General features: G+C 28.8%; 4 protein-coding genes across 11 annotated transcripts in view; 2 read left to right on the top strand and 2 right to left on the bottom strand.

Annotated features, from left to right (window-relative positions):
* Window positions 1-828: 828 nt before the first annotated feature.
* LOC145202487 (protein FAM228B-like) lies at window positions 829-4,550 on the bottom strand. 4 transcript variants are annotated; one of them, XM_090081332.1, is made up of 7 exons: window positions 4,419-4,550; window positions 2,799-2,873; window positions 2,415-2,513; window positions 2,165-2,260; window positions 1,884-1,967; window positions 1,251-1,483; window positions 829-1,040 (listed from the first exon to the last, which is right to left on the bottom strand). In XM_090081332.1, exons 2-7 carry the CDS (start codon window positions 2,868-2,870, stop codon window positions 908-910), a joined length of 717 nt encoding a protein of 238 aa, XP_089937458.1. In that variant the 5' UTR covers window positions 2,871-2,873; window positions 4,419-4,550; the 3' UTR covers window positions 829-907. The 4 variants fall into 4 exon arrangements, with proteins under 4 accessions (XP_089937458.1, XP_089937457.1, XP_089937456.1 ...); XM_090081331.1 differs by lacking the exon at window positions 4,419-4,550 and adding an exon at window positions 3,840-3,978; XM_090081330.1 differs by lacking the exon at window positions 4,419-4,550 and having other exon boundaries at window positions 2,799-3,013.
* Window positions 3,950-6,156, top strand: LOC145202110 (profilin-4-like). 2 transcript variants are annotated; one of them, XR_016450605.1, is made up of 4 exons: window positions 3,950-4,123; window positions 5,354-5,420; window positions 5,628-5,736; window positions 5,979-6,039. XR_016450605.1 is itself a non-coding variant. In XM_080074999.2 (4 exons), exons 1-4 carry the CDS (start codon window positions 3,977-3,979, stop codon window positions 6,005-6,007), a joined length of 420 nt encoding a protein of 139 aa, XP_079931125.2. In that variant the 5' UTR covers window positions 3,950-3,976; the 3' UTR covers window positions 6,008-6,156. The 2 variants fall into 2 exon arrangements, 1 of the variants encoding a protein (XP_079931125.2); XM_080074999.2 differs by having other exon boundaries at window positions 5,354-5,488; window positions 5,979-6,156.
* Window positions 6,157-9,629: 3,473 nt separating this feature from the next.
* LOC149890781 (uncharacterized) lies at window positions 9,630-11,413 on the bottom strand. 2 transcript variants are annotated; one of them, XM_090081339.1, is made up of 3 exons: window positions 11,245-11,413; window positions 11,017-11,061; window positions 9,630-10,147 (listed from the first exon to the last, which is right to left on the bottom strand). In XM_090081339.1, exons 1-3 carry the CDS (start codon window positions 11,291-11,293, stop codon window positions 9,792-9,794), a joined length of 450 nt encoding a protein of 149 aa, XP_089937465.1. In that variant the 5' UTR covers window positions 11,294-11,413; the 3' UTR covers window positions 9,630-9,791. The 2 variants fall into 2 exon arrangements, with proteins under 2 accessions (XP_089937465.1, XP_089937464.1); XM_090081338.1 differs by having other exon boundaries at window positions 9,630-10,150; window positions 11,245-11,412.
* Window positions 11,414-15,292: 3,879 nt separating this feature from the next.
* The window catches only part of LOC145180612 (uncharacterized), an 8,025-nt gene continuing 4,218 nt past the window's right edge, over window positions 15,293-19,099 (top strand). The window contains exon 1 of one of the 3 annotated variants that reach the window (XM_090081335.1): window positions 15,293-15,447. In XM_090081335.1, coding sequence (XP_089937461.1) covers window positions 15,427-15,447 — 21 coding nt within the window. In that variant the 5' untranslated portion in view covers window positions 15,293-15,426. Of the gene's footprint in view, window positions 15,448-17,900; window positions 19,049-19,099 lie in introns of those variants that run through there. The other 2 variants (XM_090081337.1, XM_090081336.1) reach the window with 2 other exon arrangements.

The following is a 19,099-nucleotide window of genomic DNA, read 5'->3' as shown; positions in this document are numbered from 1 at the left end:
GTATTATTATTACTTTTATACATCACGAAAACAATAATCTACCTAATACGACGTATTATATAGTTGACCCTTGTAAAACAACTTCACTCATTGCAATTTAAACTGTAAAAATCTCTACTTTTGTAAATAAAAAGCATTTTTTCCCCCTGAAAATATTTACAAGATTTGTTTTTATTTTGGAATACAAAAAGGTAAAACATTAAGGTTACCATATATGCTCTGATTTATTTTCATTCTGAGATTTTTCCTTTGTGATTTTTTATCATTCTGACATCTTTCCATTTATCAAGCAACTTGGAACTTTTTAGAATTGCATACGTGTACAATTTTTCGTTTTTACTTGTTGCCGCTCAACAAGAACTCGAAAAATAAAAGTCTTAACTTATCTAAGAAAAACGTTTGTGCTTTTCTTTTCGGTTCTAGAACAACATGGTTTGAAAATTGAACTGTTTAAAAGTATACAATCTAACGAAATGTTATTTTTCTGTTTGAAAAATACAAATTTAGAGCTCATATACAGTGACTGCATACGACGTTTTAACTGTGAATCATGACATTTAATCTGCCATCAAATTGGTGGTAAATTATTCGCATCTAACCGTGAATTAACTGCCAAACATTTTTTTGCTTTAATTTGCAGAGAAATCATGTGGAAGCATTAACACATTACATTTGCTAACAGCTAGCCGTATTTCGAAGAATTTACACAAAATTTTTTGACAAAAAAAATTTTTGGTGAATAAATGTATATATATAATATTCTCATTTTAATATTTAAAGTCTTCGTTCCGTCGTTACCAAAGTTATTAAGAATTTCAAAAAGCAATCTTTAAGAAAGCAAAACGAACAATATTTTCAATTAAAATTTTTATTACACTCGCAGTTTTTTCAGCTTCGCAAAGAAATTCTAAATCGAAACTTGAACTCTTTTATACATATTAGAAGAATTATTCTTCACAGAGCCGAGTTGAACGATCTCTCCATCGCCATTCCCGTGGAATAACACATTTGAATGATTTCGAATGCCTAACAATCGCCTTCTTAAATTTTAAATAACATTTACATTTAAATCCGAAAACAACAGAATTCATCACCTCTTTTTTTTTAAAAAAAGTTTATAAAGTTTGCTTGGACTGAAATTTTTTTTTTTTGAGCGTTTTAGTTTTTGTATTCCCTACAACAAAACCCCAACATCCAAAGAAAATTTCATTAAATTCGATTATGAAAAAGAGCAAGAGTATTGTACGTACTGGCTTTTTTTTCTTACAGCACTTTGAATATCGCGCAACTCCATGCCTAACCATGATTTACAGCTGACCTCAGATCGGCTCAGTGGAAGAAATGGTAACGGTGGATAATTAGGGGACTTGATTGGTCTGCGATTGTTTTGAATACCAGTGTCATAAGACATAAAGAAATTGTTTTCTTCTTCATAGGAAAGCAGTCGGTGCAACAGTGGGTCTTTCAACCGTTTTGTGACAACCTAAATATTTATCCAAAACCAATGGATTAACTTATATATATGTAAAGAGATAAAAATTTTGATCGCAACTTAAGGATAATTGATATTTTATAACGGAAGACTTGAGCTTAAAGAGGTTGTTGAGTGAAAATGCTTAATTTGTAAGAGCCCCACATTCTGAGTGTCCTGTTTAAATATTCAAGAGTAGAGGAACAAGATGAATTTTATTTTTATCTAAAAATAACTGAAATAACTGAAATAGGAGTGCAAAAGAATAGCAACGTTTTGTCAATCAGATGATTTTTTTTTAAAACGTGTCAACTGGTATCAAGACTATTTTATATATATTTTTTAATGTACAGTGTGTGATTTTGGATTGGATGGTTTCACTCCAACTGTAAACTAAGAAATAAAATCTAACCTTTATTTTATCTGTTTGATTTTTGATGCAAAGCAATGGATCATATTCTAATTTTTCATAAACGTCTAAAAACACGTGTCCCTCCTATATTTAGTAACAAACATTAGACACACATATCCTTAAAAATCTAACAACTCTAATAAGTCTTAAAAACAGAGACCAAGGATGATATTGATTCTGGAGTATTGAAATATTTCAGAATCCATATTTTCATTGGTCTAAGTGTATATTTTAATCAAAACTAAGGACGATATGGATTCTGGATTATTTCAAATGTTAACCTTCTTATTTGCATGTTTCAGGTATTTAGAATACTGAGATCTTTTAAGTTTATGCAGATCTTTAGCATGACAATTCATTTCTTCATGGATTTTGCTCTGGTGTAACAAAAAACAAATGGCTTCATATCAATAATTAATGATACTCTAATATAAATCATTGATAACTAACAGAATAACAAAACATATAGCAAGCATTAATTTGTATTACAATCTTTAATTGTTAAAAATATTGATAATTCTCTAAACTAACTGCAAGAGGTTCATACACATCTTCACGCCATTTCTGAAGCATAAGCAGTGATTTATTGTTTTTCAGCAAAAGTTCTGTAGTCAACACTCTATCTAATTCCTTAAAAGTATTTCAACAAATAAATAGATAAAATAACTTGTTAACAGCAATTTGTAACACTTTTCTTAATCATAAAAATGATGTTGAGAATCTCTTTTGAGTTCAACAAAATTATAAATAGGGGGGAAAACTAAGAAAGTCTAAAAATAAAACATTTTTGTGACCAAAATAACTAATACAAAACTGTTTTTAAGATGAAAAATTACTTGTAGATGTCTAAAAGCATACAGATAACTCTACTTTATCAAAAATACAAAATCCTCTAGTCTTGTCAAAAATATTTACCTTTTGAAGCTTGTGCTCCTCATCTAAGCATTGACTCAATGCACTTATAACTGCTTTATGCTCAAGATTCATTATCTTAAACATACAAGTAATATCATAAATTTATCTCAATTTGAACTAGTGGCATACTTAGAATAACTGGAGATAAAAGCACATATTTGAGTGTCAAAAGCTACTAAAAAAGTTGTATTTTTAAGTTGTTTTTTACTCCCTCTTTGAGGTTTTCTCCTACATAGCCACACCACTGATTTGAGTATTTTTAATTTAAATCCATTCAACTGAGCGCTCAAATTTACACGAGAAATAAAAATATATACAATCTTATAAGAAAAAATAAATAAGAATTTAAAAGATCTTTAAAAACATTTCCCCAAATAACTTAAAAATGTATAAAGAGAAGAATATTTTAAATAATCCAAAAAATGTTTGCATGATCTTGATAAGTTATTCTTTAACAAGATCTAATAAAACACACATGGAGAGGAAATAGTTGTTGATTAGGATTTTTGACCCAAAAGATTATTTAGGATTATAAACATTCTTACATGTATGTATGTATGTATGTATGTATGTATGTATGTATGTATGTATGTATGTATGTATGTATGTATGTATGTATGTATGTATGTATGTATGTATGTATGTATGCATGTATGAATGTATGAATGTATGTATGTATGTATGTATGTATGTATGTATGTATGTATGTATGTATGTATGTATGTATGTATGTATGTATGTATGTATGTATGTATGTATGTATTTATGTATATATGTATGTATGTATGTATGTATGTATGTATGTATGTATGTATGTATGTATGTATGTATGTATGTATGTATGTATGTATGTATGTATGTATGTATGTATTATATATGTATGTATGTATGTATGTATGTGTGTATTATATATGTATGTATGTATGTATGTATGTATGTATGTATGTATGTATGTATGTATGTATGTATGTATGTATGTATGTATGTATGTATGTATGTATGAATGTATGTATGTATGTGTAAAAAAACATTTTAACATACCTTCATAGTTTTAATAAAGCTGATGCTGATATATGCAGCATTATTTTAGAGCTAGGTTAGGTATATTAAAATAAAGTAAAGTAAATGCAAACAGTATATTAGACATTACTTTTGTTACTACGTTACTGTCAACAAATATGGCGCAACAACGTTGTAAATGCAACTTAAATAACCAGCTCCAAGTTCTTCTCCAAAAATGTTTAGTAGATACTGGACACATTGAGCATTGTGCAATCTTTAGCAGAGAAGATGTAAAGCTTTTAGCAATTTCTCCTTTTTTTTCAGTAAGTCGTCAGTTATCTTAGAGGTATCTTTCTCAAAATAATAAAGATTATGGGCCTTGTGATTTCCCAAAATGTTTAAAACGATACAAACAAAAAATTAAAAATGGTTTGAATTTGCTTAAACGAAAAGAGCTCCATGCGTTTTCAAGAAAACTTTTATGAAAAGTCTTAATTTGTTCCAATTGCATTTTTTTCTAGTTTCGTGATTAACTGCAAATTTTTCGTACTTTCTCCTTTAAGATTTTGAAAGTTTATTATAGTGTATTTATACCTTTTTGAGAATAATTTGACTCACCTTTCTAATTTTATTAGATGCTAGTCATAAAGACTTGCACTTAAAAAACCAGAACATATTTTACTAACATATTATATAAAATTTTTTTTTCTTTAAAAATTCCGTTTCGCATCTCCTAAGTGAACCCTCTTCTTCCACTATTTAAAGAAGATCTACTCCTACGGTTAATGTTTGATGTCGTTCATTGGTGATTATTTATTCTCTCTTTAATGTAGTCATTTTCAGGCTTTAACCAATAAAATTTAACGTTTATAAAAACACAAACATAATACATATTTTTATTATGGTGCCTATTGGTGTTAAAGGAACTTAAGTGTACCAAATATAGATAAACTATTCTTTTATTTTATTCTATCTATTCTATTAGTTCAGAAACTTCTGAATTCTATATCATTACTTTTACTTGCAATAAAAGTCCAGGTTGTACGAATTTTATAACAAAGTAGAGCAGATTGTTTGCCAAAGGTTTACTACCATCAAGTAAATCTTTGGGTAAGAACCTGCAGTCTGCTGATTACTTTAACACAAGATGTGATTACTTCACCACAGAATACTGAGTAGTTGTCACAACAAAAATCAACTCGATTTGTACATTTTTTTATTTGTTATTTTATCAGTAAATTTTAAACGATTGGCTTGGTTATTATTTTCTAACGAACATTACAAAAAATAACTCTTGTCTGAAAACCCATTGATAACATGAAGAGGGAAGTATTTTCTTTAAATTGTAGCTTGATGCTAGTAATAATGTTGAATATTTTATATTCTCAAAATACATGAAATAAAATGTCATTTGTAAAATTCTTTTTTTTTTTTAATATTTCGCTAAATTTGCAGTAAACCCTAATTTTAAAAAAGGTTTTGATACAATCTTCATCTTTATCATTATTTTGGCCGAAATTATTCCACTTTTTTCTTTTTTTTTTTACATCCAGCTTGCAAGAAAAGAAATGGAACTTTTTGCTGATTTATATAGAGATATAATGAAGACGAGATCGCAGGGTATTTTTTTTAAGAGTGAATTTTACAGAACTATTCGGGCAGACAAGTATTCCATTTACGCCAAAAGGGTAAAAGGAATTTCCATTTTAGTTTTAAAAGGAGTTTCTGTTTTTTTTTTTTTTTATATTAATAAACATAAAATGCCACTTATAGATTTAAGCAGACATTTAAGTTCATTTCTATATCTAAAGATAAAATTATTCTAAGGACACTGATGACGGATTGGTATTGACAAGAACAGTTTCATTTATCATAATGGCTACTTATACTCAAAATATGTACGCTGGTGTGTGCGTGGAAGCAGTAGAAAAGCTAGGTAATAACTTTTAATTAAGGAAACTGATGCCGTCATAAAACTCGTATTAATACTATTCATCGCTTCATGTCTTACTGTCATTAATGTCATTCTTAAATTAGAATCCGCAAAATCTGATATAAAGTAGTCAATTTACAGGGTGTCATCAGCTTGCAAGTGAAACACCATTGTAAAATTTTTTTCATAAATTTTCTTTAATAGGATTTATTTTAAATAATTACTTTCGAAAAATTACATTTTAGGTGATTACTTCAGAGAAAAAGGAAGTTAGCAGTACAAATCTTTGATGGGTTTAAAATTTCGCGTGAGCTATGTTAACAATATTCCAATATAGTAAAAGCTGGAATAAACGTTGATAAAAAAAAAAAAAAAAAAAAATAAGAGAAATTTAAAAACATTTTCTTGAAGCATCCTCTTTTCAAACATGTCAGTCTTGATTACAAAAATTGTTTTCGGTTAAATAGAAACTCCGTGTAGTAATAATTTTCATTGTGTAGATGTAAATTTTCATCTAAAACTACATCTTTCATTTTGTTAAATTTTCATCTACATCTTTCATTTTGTTAAATTATACAAGAAATAGATTTGCAACTACAAAGCTGCTTATAACGTAGGGTGGAAGTATCTCGTTCGGTTTGACTACGCTTCTTAGTCGGGATTAGTTTACTTAGGGTTGTAAAGTTTTAATCAACTTTGGAAAAAAATTTATTCCAAACTTGATTTGTTTTTGATGTACTTAAAAACCGTTTCCAAAAGATAAATGTTATTCGAAAATGATTCGAAACACTTCTGCAAAAACCGATAAAAATTTTTGTTATTGAGTTGTTTTTTGTATTAATCAAGTGCATTTGGTTATAATTGAATTTGGTAATAATTTTACTCCTTTCAAAAAATGAAGATTGAGAATATCTTAAAAAAAAGTTTTACATTTTAAACAGGTTGGCAGTTTATGTGATAAACCCAGATATTTGCTAGTAAATTGCTGATGAGAAGCAGAATCCTGGTTGAGCTTCATTCGTGCTTTTAAATAAAATTTTTTTTTTCTCTCTTTTTCACTTCTTGATTTATTTTAAATTAAAAAAATCTTTTGGTAGGACAGTCCAATCTATACCATAATCAGGCGCGGATCTAAGGGGTGGCCATTGTAGCAATGGCCATATAGTTTAAATTTAACGGCAGCCACGTTAGTCTTGGGTTTTTTCGCTTTAGGAATATCCCTAAAAATTTTAATTTGTCTGCCGTAATTTACGAATTTTGGCTATAGAGATTCCTGCCATGACCACAACGGTTCTTATTATACGTTACCGACGTTTTATTCAATCAATAAATGTTGTGAAAAAATATTAAAATATCGAACTTTTATCAAAGTTTAAACCGTGAAAATAAATTTGGCCTCACAGTTACAAATTCCTGGATCCGCGCCTGATAATAGCCCATATTTTTTCATGTTAAATCAATTTCTTTCCAATATGACCAAAAAAAAGACATAAAAATGTGATACTTGTTTAAAAAATAAATGAAATCTTTACTTTCAAAGCAATATTGGAGTATACAACATTTAAATCGTTTTTGAGCAACAAGAAAGTCAGCATTTACAGATAATTTCCCACCAGATATATTTGTTAACGTTTCAAAGAAAGAAAACTACAATTTAACAGTTTTTTTCTTCAATTTTCTTCTCTACTTTTCTTCCCTTGTTTTATTTCTTTTGACTGAAAATTTAAAAAAATCAAAAAGGCATCTGTAATGGTGATGATGTAATGGTGATGATCGAATGTTATTGTAATGGTTTAATTTTTATATATTTATTTAATATTCATGGAAAAGCACCTCTGGAAACCTTCCCACTCCTTTCCATTACAAAATCTCGCCTACTTCAATAAATCTTATCAAACATTTTGTGAAAAAGTTACTACTCAAGATTTAAATTTAATTCTTGGCTATCGCACAAATCTTGACTTGCAGAAATAGAAAATCAGAGTTTTCAGCTAGAGAAATTGAGTTGCACAGAAAAGTTGGTAATCCTTCTTGATGCGAATATATGCGAATACAATCTTTCTTGATGCGAACATATAGGATGATACTGAAAAACATTCAAAATATATATTATGGTTTCTGTAGAGCAGTGCTATTCAACTTTATTTACTCAGGGACCTAAACATTAGAAAGATGTTTGAGCTCCAGGCCTTGAAAAAGAATTCATAAAATTTAATTATACTTAACTTTACTAACTGATGATAGTTGACTAAATGGATCAGCATTTGATTTTCTAACAATGGAAGCTTCCTGATACAATATTCCGAAATCTTCACGTATAATTCTAAAATCTTGTTTGACGTTGTATTTCGTTTCTGGGACACACATTCGTTGAACAGCAAGTATTGATATTGAATTAAGAAGGGTCGGTAGTATTGGGCAATTAAATAACGGTCCGACTTTTAAAACACATAGTTTTCGCATTTTAATTAAACATTCTTAGTGGTGCTGGCAACTGCGTCAAATAAACAAATTACGTTTATTTATACAACTGTTATTTTAACAAACAATCGTGTCCTGCCAAAATATTTATACAGAGAAGCAACTCTACCGTTTTACATGAGGTTCTTAATTATGATATGTAAAAGGACAAAAATCTGTTTAATAAATATTGATTGTTGATGCTGAGTGCGTTTTTATTACAACCGGTTTTGAAACATTTTTACAAAACCGTCAGCTTTACAGATACTCATCACGTTGGATAAAGAAGAGCCTTGTCATAGAACCACGCCTATAAAAGGCAATAAAAATTTTCTTTCAACTTTAGCTTACTATTCTTATTTCCATTAATTTTTAAAGAGTAAGCTAGCTACTTTTCTTGAACTCTCCATAATTCAAAGGATTTCTCAGCGTGACTGTTTGAATTATAGAGTGCATTGTATTACAAAGACCTCTTATTATTTTGGTTGGTTTTTAACTTTTGCTATATAAAAAGTAATAGCAAATATACAGAGCGTGATATTTTCAGCAATGTACTTTGAGTATTGTAAACGTTTAAAAACTACAAACGAATAAAAACTTCTAAATCATTCATTTGAAATAAGTATAGTTTAAAATGTTTATATTTAGACCTACAAAATTATAACATTCCAGAAAGAAATTTGCAATTCCTTACATACGTTATATCATTTTGTTTCAATTTTTCAAGACTTTAGCACACGATTAAATCCGTCAAACTTATTTTCAAACATAACAAATTATGTTTGAATATAAATTTGTCACATCATAAAATTTTCCTGTAGCAAATCTGAGAATTATTAAAATAGAACGAATAGAGTTTTACTTTAAAAAACTTCAGAAATTTCGATTTACTTAGACAAGTATAGAAATTTGTAATGTGTTCTTTATAATTCATTATTAACAGAAAAACCCCCATGCTTTAAATATCAAATTGATCAATTTTTAAAATTTTTTTAAAATTTAAGCTGGAAGCGCAAAGCACTTTTCTATCAATGAGCAATAACTGCATTAAATATTCTTTAAATTTTGTAGTTTAAAGGGAATTTTAAAAACAACATGCATTATATGCGGAAGTGTAAAACGTTTTTATCATGCTTTTAACGATTTTAACAAAAATAACTTTTTAAGAGACTGAAAAAATTTTTTCAGCAAAAAAAGGAAATCATAGTTTCCACTCAGCTAATTTTTTTTTATCAGGTTAGCTATTAATTATAAAAAATTATATTAGCTAATTAAATTTAAAAAAGCTGATTACACAGACATATCTTGTAAAAAATATAAAAATATCATCAGGGAATTATGTAATTAAAAGTTGACAGATTCAATTTAAGACAAGAATCCATTTTAACAAGAACAAATGTAACAATATATAATTTCGATAAAAACAAGAAGCATGATTTGTTCAAGGGAATATAATTCTCTTTACTAAGCAGTATTTATTGGGTAAAAAAAAAAACGTTATTTAAACTGAATAAACACAAATGCTGACCTTACAATAGAATAAATATAAACAAAACAATAAACTTAAGTGACTTCTGTCAACCTCAAATTCTAAGAAATTATTTCAACTGACCATAATTGGGTCTTCCTTTGCAATATCGTCGGACAACTAGAAATATTATTACAAGAAGCCCAGTAACAATCATTCCGCCAATAAATGACCCTGTATCAAATCGTCTGCCCTGTTTAGCAGGAGTGATAGGTAATGGCGTTGTAGTAGCAGGAGTAGGGGGTATGAAGGTACTGCTGGAGATAACTTGAGTAGGTAAACTTGATGAATAAGAAGTTGATTGAATAATCAAGCTTGAGCTTAACTGAGTAAATAAAGTAAAATTGGCAGAGGTACTGATTGCTGAGTTAACTAAAATATATGAAGTTTTGTTTGACTCCAAGTTGCTGGCCAATGATGAAGTTACTACTATAATAGAGAATATTACTATGAGAAAAAAAAACAGAATTTAAGTAACAATGGTTAGTTAATAAAACCAAAATATAAACATGTATTTTGTATAAAATTTAAAAGGTCTTTGAAGTTCATATTAGAATTTGCAATATCTTAGGAGTGAAGATAATCTTGTAAAGGACAGGTCTTAGTTAAAGTAGTATTTCCAAGATCTAAATCTTTTGAGATCCTTTTTCAAAATTTCAATAGGATTTCTATACACAAAAAAAATTAAATCTATAAATAATACCATTATTTTATTATCAACTCATGATTAGCATTTTAAATTTTAATGGTAATAGTTGCATTAATAATTCTAAAAACTAAAGATTAACTTAGCAACATAATATTTCATACAAAATATAACAAAAACCTTTTTATTTAAATGTAAAGGAAAGTTTATATTAGAATTACGGGAAGTATAACTGGATCATTTGAAAATATATCGAAGTTATACTCTCTATGATTGGTCAAGTTTCATAGTCATAGTTTCCACTAGCTAACCAATATTACTATTTGGTGCCTTCATTTTAAACTTAGAAATTGCAAAGGTTTATTAACTATTATTTAAGACAATCTAACTGTTGTCTTGAAAAAGTCATACCCAAAGAGGATAGCCTGATACTGACAAACCTATTAGCTATAATCATATTGAATCAGGTTTACAATATAAAAATATAAAAAAACTTATAAGACCTAATCTGATTTTTAAAAAAATTCATAGCAATATCTTTGTTTAAATGCAAAAAAAATTTGTGATGAAAAATTTCAGAGATTGTATTTTGTACAACAAAAGAGTCTCTAAAAGCATATTCAAATTAAATAGTAAAAAAAAAACTTACTCGATTGATTAATACTTTGAGCTGCACCATTGAAATGGAAAAGTGCTTTAAATAAATAAACATATTTTTAAAATACACATTTGTATAATAAAAAATATACAAATAACTATAAAAATATACACTTACACACAAATAGACATGTATATATCGAATACCTAAATACCTATCGTAAATACTGTAGGTATTCAATAAATAATATAAATAAAAGCTAGTATTTTAATTTCTTACCAATAAATATTAAAATCCTGAAAAAGACTGAAGAGTCAGTGTCCATCATAAATTAAATATGTCGAAGAAGTATAAAAAAGGAAAATAAAATAAATTCGTCAAAGGGTTTTATTTGTTGTTCGCCATCGGTTCAAAGTGTAAAACATGTCACATATTGATGTAGATAACAAAAACGCGGTCAAACGCGGGAATTTTATAGACATTTCTTCAATAATTTAACATATACAAACATTGGCAATTATTTTTTTTGTTTAGGCAAACCAAAAGATAAACTCAATTATCTTAGATGCACCTAAGAGTATCATCTTAAAAAGCAAGCCGTTGTTGAAAAATATTTCATTTAATTTTCGATAATTTTTTTTACAAAAACCATGGCAATTTTATGACCAAATAGATATTTGCTCTAATAATAAATTCCACATTCGATTTCTTCTGACTTTTTTTAGCAAACTCTTTTACCTGATCTAAAGTATTTTCGTCTTCATGCTCAAACTTAATGATTAATGGAATCTGTACTGCTTCTACAAGGATGCGTCAGAGCTCGTACGCAGTTGAGTGCACTCTACCACCAAGTTTGATTAAAAGAATTCATATTGTAATAGTTCCAATGGCGAACGTCAAGATTGTAAATCGTATACTCATAAACTTTCGGTGAATTTTTCCTAGTAACAAAAGTAAACGTGCATTTAAAAAAACTTTCTCAATGTTCTTCCAAGTGGAAAATCAGTAAACATGATAACCACGCCTAGCTTTGCTGAATGAAACCATTTTCAATTTTTAAACGATGAAGCTTTAAAATACCAAAACAGTTTTTCCTTCAACGTCGCGAAAACATTAAAACAAAGATACCATCATTTTTATGTTTCAAATAATCGAATGAAATGCATCATCATCTAACTTTTTAACTTATCAAAATGATCGTTTTTATGAAATCTGGTTTCTATACTTTTCAAGGGAAGCACAACTTCTCAAAGTCTACCTTCAGAAAAAAAATCCTTTTTCATTTTTACCACCTTTTGTTAACTAATGGATGTAAAAAAAAAAAAAAATCAAGTAAAATAAAAAGATAATTAAAATGTACTATAACATTAAATTGCATTCTTTGAAGCACCTGAAGGTGAAAAAGACTTAAACACCAGCACTCTTTATAATTAATGATTAAAAATACAAAAGACGAAAGTTAATGAGCTTGATGAGAATGAATTTTTTGATTTTGATCAAATTTTAATTTATGAAATTAAAAAATTTGCTTGCTTTTTTAACTTTATTTTAAACTACATTTTTGTAAAAATTATTTTTATAAAAACATTTAAAGTAGTTTAAGACAAAAAAAAAAAAATAAAAAAAAAAAAAAAATATAGAGAATTGCAAAACTCAGTGAAGACTTCATTTATCAGATATTGGAAAAGTTTGAAGAGGATTTCGAGGTGAGTTATAAACAATGGTAAACGACTGATTGAGCAAATCTCTTAAAGTTGTTAGGAGAATCTCTTAAAGCTGATAGGAGAAACATATTTATTTGTTTGTAAAGATGACATCTAAAAGTTGTTAAGCTTCTACATCGGTTCACAAAGTTGTACGAGGATGTTTTTTTGCTTTTTTGTTGTTGCTTATTCTCCAATGATTAAGAGGGCTGATCTTTATTTACAAGAAAACAAAGCTTTATTGATTTAAAAATATTTTCACGTGGTAAATTTAAAACGACCATGTGAACAACATGTAATGTTTTTCATCCTAACCTGTATAACTTTTTCGTTGAATCTTGGGTAATAATTTTTTATATATTAAAAATTTCAAAGAACAGTGTTTGCGACACATTCGCAAAAAAAAAAAAAAAATGATTCGCTTTACTTAGGACACACATAAATTCATTCTTTTCGATAATATAAGAACAAAGAGATGCAGAGCGGATGCAAATAAATATGCAGGTACTACTACGTAATTCATTTAACTAGAATTAAAGTTAAATATTTTCAAAGGGAATTGTTTTACAACTGTTGCCAACATTTTTTATTAGGAATAAGGATGTCATATTTAAGTTTATCTTTGAAGATGTTTTGGTCATTACACTTTATAATATATATTCCATCAATTTTCCTTCATTTCTGGTTACTAAAACGCGGGAATCTTACTTATAAAACTATAAAATTGTATTTAATGTTGAACAATAAACAATAAGAAATGACGATCAAATGAAGTAAAAGCAAAGGAACTTATTATTAGTATTGCCCTTACAAATGTGAAGTTTCACGGTGATAGCATATAGAGTGGATCTGTGTTAAAGGAGTCATAGCACATTTTGTTACTTATACATCTCATGTAGAATTCATTTAAAGGCTATATGGATATATCCATTTCCAGAAAATCATCGATCAACAACGTTATTTACTGACTCGATTTGTTTCGATTTTCAAGAGAAGTTTCTTTTTTGAAAATCGAGTTAATAAATGTATAAATTTATATTAGCTTTTAACAAAGGTTTAGAAAAATATAACTGCAATATATTTTGTTATAGTTTTTAAGCTTAAAGTTTTTTTTCGAACTTCTCAAAGTTGAATAGTCTTCTATTTCGGTAGGGCAAATATTTTGACAGGTAAAATGCCAATTTAATTCTAATCTGGCGTTTTTGAAGGATCCTTTTTGTCTAAGAGAAAGTTCAACTGGATGCCATCGATTTTCACTTTGATATATTTAGTTCAATTTGATATATTTTAAACCATTATTTTACGTGTATTTCGGGTCGTTGTATTGCTAAAATGTCCAAAGAAGAGACATATTGTTATCAGCATTTATATCCATTGAATAAATGACATTATTATCGATCCACAATACCATTTGTCCGATGGTTTGGTCCAACTCCACTAAAACCAGAAAAATAACCCTAAACCATTGCACGTTTTCCACCGTCATGCTTGACCGTTCCTCTCATCAGTACTTTGATTCATCGCTCCAAGATAATTTTTTGATTAACAGCCCTGTTTCCAAGTTCAGCATTTACAAATTCAGTTCTAGCTTTTCGATTCTTTGAAGAAATGAAAGACCTGCGCAGCTTTGAAGCTCCGAAGTCCTAAATGTTGTAACCATCTGCGAATTGTCTTTTTGGACACTGAAAATTTCAGTTTTTGAATTGTATCATCAGCGCTGTTGAAACGATTCTTTTTGATGTGACGAATAATTTTTCAGTCAGACGAATAATTTTTCAAACGGAACATATGGGCGGTAGACTACGAAAGCAACATGCTTTCGTAGTCTACCGCCCATATGTTCCGTTTCTAAAGGACTTGCCTTCATTAAATTGATTACATGACAATTATTTCGGCCAATAATAGACATGTTAATGAAGTACTTAGTGAACATTTCTTTTTGTTTGACTCTTTTCTTATAAATTTTGATAATACGTTCTTGAGAAGCTAAATTATTCTTGTTTTTCTATCATTATAAAATAAAAGATATTTTTATTCAAAAAAATGTTTTTCTGTCATTATAAAATAAAAGACATTTTTATTCAAAAAAATCTATTATAAGACAGAAATCCATAATGTTAAAACATTGCCGTTATCTAAAGTCAATATCACTCCTGATAAAAACGACATCGACAGCTAAAATGAACACTTAATTGGTTTTTTGCAATTAGAATAGAGAGCAGTTTACAAAGTCGCTTTTGTTTTCGAGAACCCACGTGTTTACATAAAAACACAAATGCATACAAAACAACACGTTAATTCGTACTCGTTGTCATGTTATGCGCGAATCTTTTGCTTACATGTAATAGTAATTTGATTTCATTTAAAGAATAAGAAATTTATCATTTAAAAAATCATTATTAGCTTTTTTTTGACGAAAAAGAAAACAAAAGTAGAGATTAGTCGAGCTTATTGTTACCGTGACAAATAAACCGAAAAAAGTATCGGACGAGGTACGCTAAGTAAAATAGTCGCGTTTCTAAGCGCTTTTATCGCATATCCGAAAGCTGAACAAACAACGAAAATAAAAATTTATTTTAGTGAATGTGTTATACTTTAAATTATTGTTTTTATACATAAAAAAAACCCACAATTCAAATGAAGGAGAGCGTTTTTAAGTAAAAATTAGAAACAGGTTGATAATCGAAGAAAAGATTTCTTTAGTAATATGGTTGAGAGTCGTTTGGTTTTCATTGAGCAGTACACTAAGTGAATCACAATGGGTTTGTTTCGGATAAACGTAAGCATCAATATTACTTTTTCTTTTTTCTTCTTATTTATTTGAAAATAAAAAAAACCGACATTTTGTAACTTGTAAGTAAAATGCAAATAGTGAAAGTCGGAAAAAGTAAAATGCAAGTCGGAAGGGTAGCACTCTTTTCCGTTTAATCGTACCGTATGAGTTTATGCAACACTTTAGAGTTAGTTTCACTGTAAAAATCACCTACAAATTTGTATTCATTAATGTGGACTAAATCATTTTCGAAACTTAACTTTAAACAGTTATTTCACGTTAATGAAATTCGATCAATAGGAAAGCTCCTCCGCTCTTACAGGCTCCGCTCCGCTAGAAAATCCGTATACGCGCTTCAGAATAAAGATCAAATCGAACTCACGAGAATCTTATTTTCCTGGTTACAGTATATGCAAAAATTAACCTTCCACCGGAATTAAGTTAACTTCAAGGCCTATAAGAGCAGAGTATAAGAGCGGAGTATAAAAGCGGGGTATAAGAGCGCAGTATAAAAGCAGAGTATACTTTCATAGAGCAGATTTTCTAAGAAAAAACTCTGCAACACTCTTATTTCGAACATGAAATATTTCTTTAAAAATATAAAATCAATTCAGCTGTCTCTGTAAAATTTGCCCATAACATTCTGATTACATTTCAATCTTTATATCCTTGTATGTATCTATGTACCTTTGTTCTTCATCATCCTTCTTTACCATCCTTCTTCATGACCCTTTTTCATGGTCCTTCTTCATAATCTTCCTTCGTGATCCTTTTTCATGATTATTCTTCATGATTTTTCTTCTTCTTCTTTCTTCATCTTCCTTCTTGATTCTTAAATAATTATAATCTTTTAAGTTTAAATTAAGGTCACAAAATTATGATATTTTTAAGCAAGCTTGAGAAAATTTGACTATAGTAAACTTGAGAAAGTTTGATTTATGTTCCTCACAACCAAAATAATCAAAAAGTTCTCGTTCTCTGTAAACTTTTAACATCTCATAAAAAAACGATTGGTTGTTTTCTTTGTGTCATGCTGACACTTTGACTCGTTTATAGCAATAATACTAGCCAACACGAAATTTGGCGTCCAAAATGTTAGACATTTACCCAGGTAAAGTTGACCTACTAGGTCTAAAAATAACTAATCTATAACTTTTGAGGTTTAGCATAAATGTTACGTTCCACTCTTCACTTTGGGCGCCTATTCAAAGTCAGTATGTTTTAAAGCATTAGTTGATGCTTTAATGGCTTGTAAAAGTTCTGTTTTATTTTCTTGCACCGTGAAAAATTTTTAAATCTTCTTGCAACACGAAAAAAACAATAAAAGTTGAAAGAAAAAAGATTAATATATCAAATACTTATTTCAGACCTCAGCGCTGGTTTACGATACAAGCATTCTAATAATTGGATACAGAAAAAAGTAAAGTAAGACTTTCGAGACCAAACTACAAAGATTATAATTCCGAGAATGAAATCTTTATCCGACAATAATCTGCCATCATGCGTTTATCCCAGCTTTCTCGTTATCTGTCTTCTATTGCTTTAACTTTTAAAGTCTTTTTGCTGCCAAAGATTTTTCAGACTATAAAGACGGTGAGGTACTCTTCTTTCATCCTTGCGAGTAACCAATTGGTATGGAGTTAAATTCGTTGTCATTGTTTAAAAAAAACATATTTTCAAGTTTGTTTCAAGTTATTGATAAAAATAGCGCCATTCACATGAGTTCTATTCTAAGAGATTTTTTCTTCAGGCCTTTTATGTCATTGCAGAATATTTTCGGTTGTTTGCAAAGTATATTACTTCCTTCGATAAAACTGAGAGGATTTTTTTCCTTTAGTCTGGATGAGAGAAATTAGTCTGGATTGGAACAATTCAAAAGATGCTTTGAAATAGTTCAAGCCTCCAGTTAGATCAATCAAATTCTTCATATTATTCACTACATGTTGCTGTTTGTTCATTTGATTCACTACATGATGTTGTTTGTTGAATCACCGTCGAAATTTCTTTACCTTGTACGTTCTGAGAAACATAATGGTATCATTCTAAAAGCACGGATGAAAGGGAATTTTCTTAATCAGTGCCTAAAATAACATGAAGAATAGGTCTAAAAAGCTCGGCATGAAGAAAAATAACTTTTCGTGTCGGGCTGTGTAATTACTTAATTTTGCTAATCTTACATCTGATGTCTTTGTGGACAACATTTCTTATATCTGATGTCTTTGTGGACAACATTTCTTACATCTGATGTCTTTGTGGACAACATTTCTTACATCTGATGTCTTTGTGGACAACATTTCTTATTGTTTCCTTTTAACATGTTCTTTTTTTTTGCATGTGACCTCAAGAATTTTTTTTCATCAATGATCTACTGAATAAAGTCAAGTGTTTTGATGTCGTACTGAATGCAATACGTTCTACGTTATAAAACTGTTGATACTTTACTATTTTCGCTCTTTTACGCCATAGGAACTTTGTTGACAAAAAATCTGGCAAATTTTGAAAAAACCGTTATGCTCAGCCTTTCTAACCTCAATAGCAGCATATGACTTGATTTTATGAGCCAAAAATTATTGCGTTTTGAAGCAAATATGGTAGTAAAATGCAGGATTAAAAAAAAAGGTCTATCTTGAAAAACATAAAACACTACAAATTCAGTAAATTCTATGGAAATCCGGCTTTATGCATAGGAAGTTTGTTTTTATGAACTGTAATTTCATTTTTCAATTTTTTCAGAACTATAATTTCAAATGTCTCTAGCGGTACACAGGTGAACAAAAATCTTTAAAACTGAGGTATTTTAAAATTTTCTTAAAACTGAGTGCTTTTTCGTTAAATTTAGATTTTGTTACATTAGTTAAAACTAAAAATAGTTCTGTATTTAAAAGAAAAACTTTTATATTTTTTTTACATGCTGAGCTTCTTAACAATTACAAAAACGTTGTTCAACGTTCAAAACTTTATTTACAATTAGATTCTTTTTTACATTTTTATTCCTCAGTTTTTTTTTCAATAAGATGATCTTGATTCTATAGTATTAACTAAAGCTCCTCTTTCTGATGCATCAATCAATAAAGGAGTGCTAAGATTTTTTTCCTTTTTTGAAATAGTTTTTCGAGGAGCAATTTTAGGTCATATATTATTTGGACCAACAATTATATTACTAATTTTTCTTGGAGGTTTATATGGGGCTAATGGAACTGATAATGCAGACCGAAGAAGACTGTATTAATTGATTAGGAGATACTGAAGAACTTTTAGTTATTGTAATAACTGATAAAAGAGCTTTAGAACAAATGGTATTTTCCGATAGAGATGGTAATGAAGAAATTGTTGTTAACAGTGAAGCTGTGTTTTCTGTCAGTAACATATGATTAAAGATAGTTATGACCATGTCACATGTCTCTCAAAAATATTGTGATTAAGTGGGTAAATTCCAGCCACTTTTAATCTAGAAAATATATTTATTGCATTAAATGCTCGTTAAAAAGCATGCTTAACAGTAATTTCATAAATAGTGATTGGAATCCAGGGTAGAAATTCCATATAAGCTCTGCATGCAAACTTTAACACTTTTTGAACGGCCCAAATATAAATTTGTGAAGTGGCTGTACCCAGCTAACACAAAACGTTCAAGAAACGTTCGTAGAACGTTAGAAAC

The sequence above is a fragment of the Hydra viridissima genome, unplaced genomic scaffold (genome assembly GCF_058129835.1).
Source record: "Hydra viridissima isolate aposymbiotic clone 2 unplaced genomic scaffold, HvirCarnegie_v1 scaffold_3, whole genome shotgun sequence".
In the NCBI taxonomy this organism is placed as follows: Eukaryota; Metazoa; Cnidaria; class Hydrozoa; order Anthoathecata; family Hydridae; genus Hydra; species Hydra viridissima.
The sequence above is the reverse complement of the archived record's forward strand: the minus strand, read 5'-3'. Positions and strand labels throughout refer to the sequence as shown.

Excerpts from the sequence above, each read along its gene's own strand:
- LOC145202487 (XM_090081330.1), bottom strand. The coding sequence starts at position 2,882 with ATGTTTAAGATAATGAATCTTGAGCATAAAGCAGTTATAAGTGCATTG. Across the intron at positions 2,261-2,414 it reads ATGTGTATGAACCTCTTGCA|AGCAAAATCCATGAAGAAAT; the intron begins GTTAGTTTAGAG and ends TTGTTACACCAG. Across the intron at positions 1,484-1,883 it reads ATCAAACAGATAAAATAAAG|GTTGTCACAAAACGGTTGAA; the intron begins GTTAGATTTTAT and ends ATAAATATTTAG.
- LOC145202110 (XM_080074999.2), top strand. The coding sequence starts at position 3,977 with ATGGCGCAACAACGTTGTAAATGCAACTTAAATAACCAGCTCCAAGTT. Across the intron at positions 4,124-5,353 it reads CAATTTCTCCTTTTTTTTCA|CTTGCAAGAAAAGAAATGGA; the intron begins GTAAGTCGTCAG and ends TTTTACATCCAG. Across the intron at positions 5,737-5,978 it reads GGAAGCAGTAGAAAAGCTAG|GTGATTACTTCAGAGAAAAA; the intron begins GTAATAACTTTT and ends ATTACATTTTAG.
- LOC149890781 (XM_090081338.1), bottom strand. The coding sequence starts at position 11,293 with ATGATGGACACTGACTCTTCAGTCTTTTTCAGGATTTTAATATTTATT. Across the intron at positions 11,062-11,244 it reads CAGGATTTTAATATTTATTG|CACTTTTCCATTTCAATGGT; the intron begins GTAAGAAATTAA and ends ATTTATTTAAAG. Across the intron at positions 10,151-11,016 it reads TCAAAGTATTAATCAATCGA|TAGTAACTTCATCATTGGCC; the intron begins GTAAGTTTTTTT and ends TCTCTATTATAG.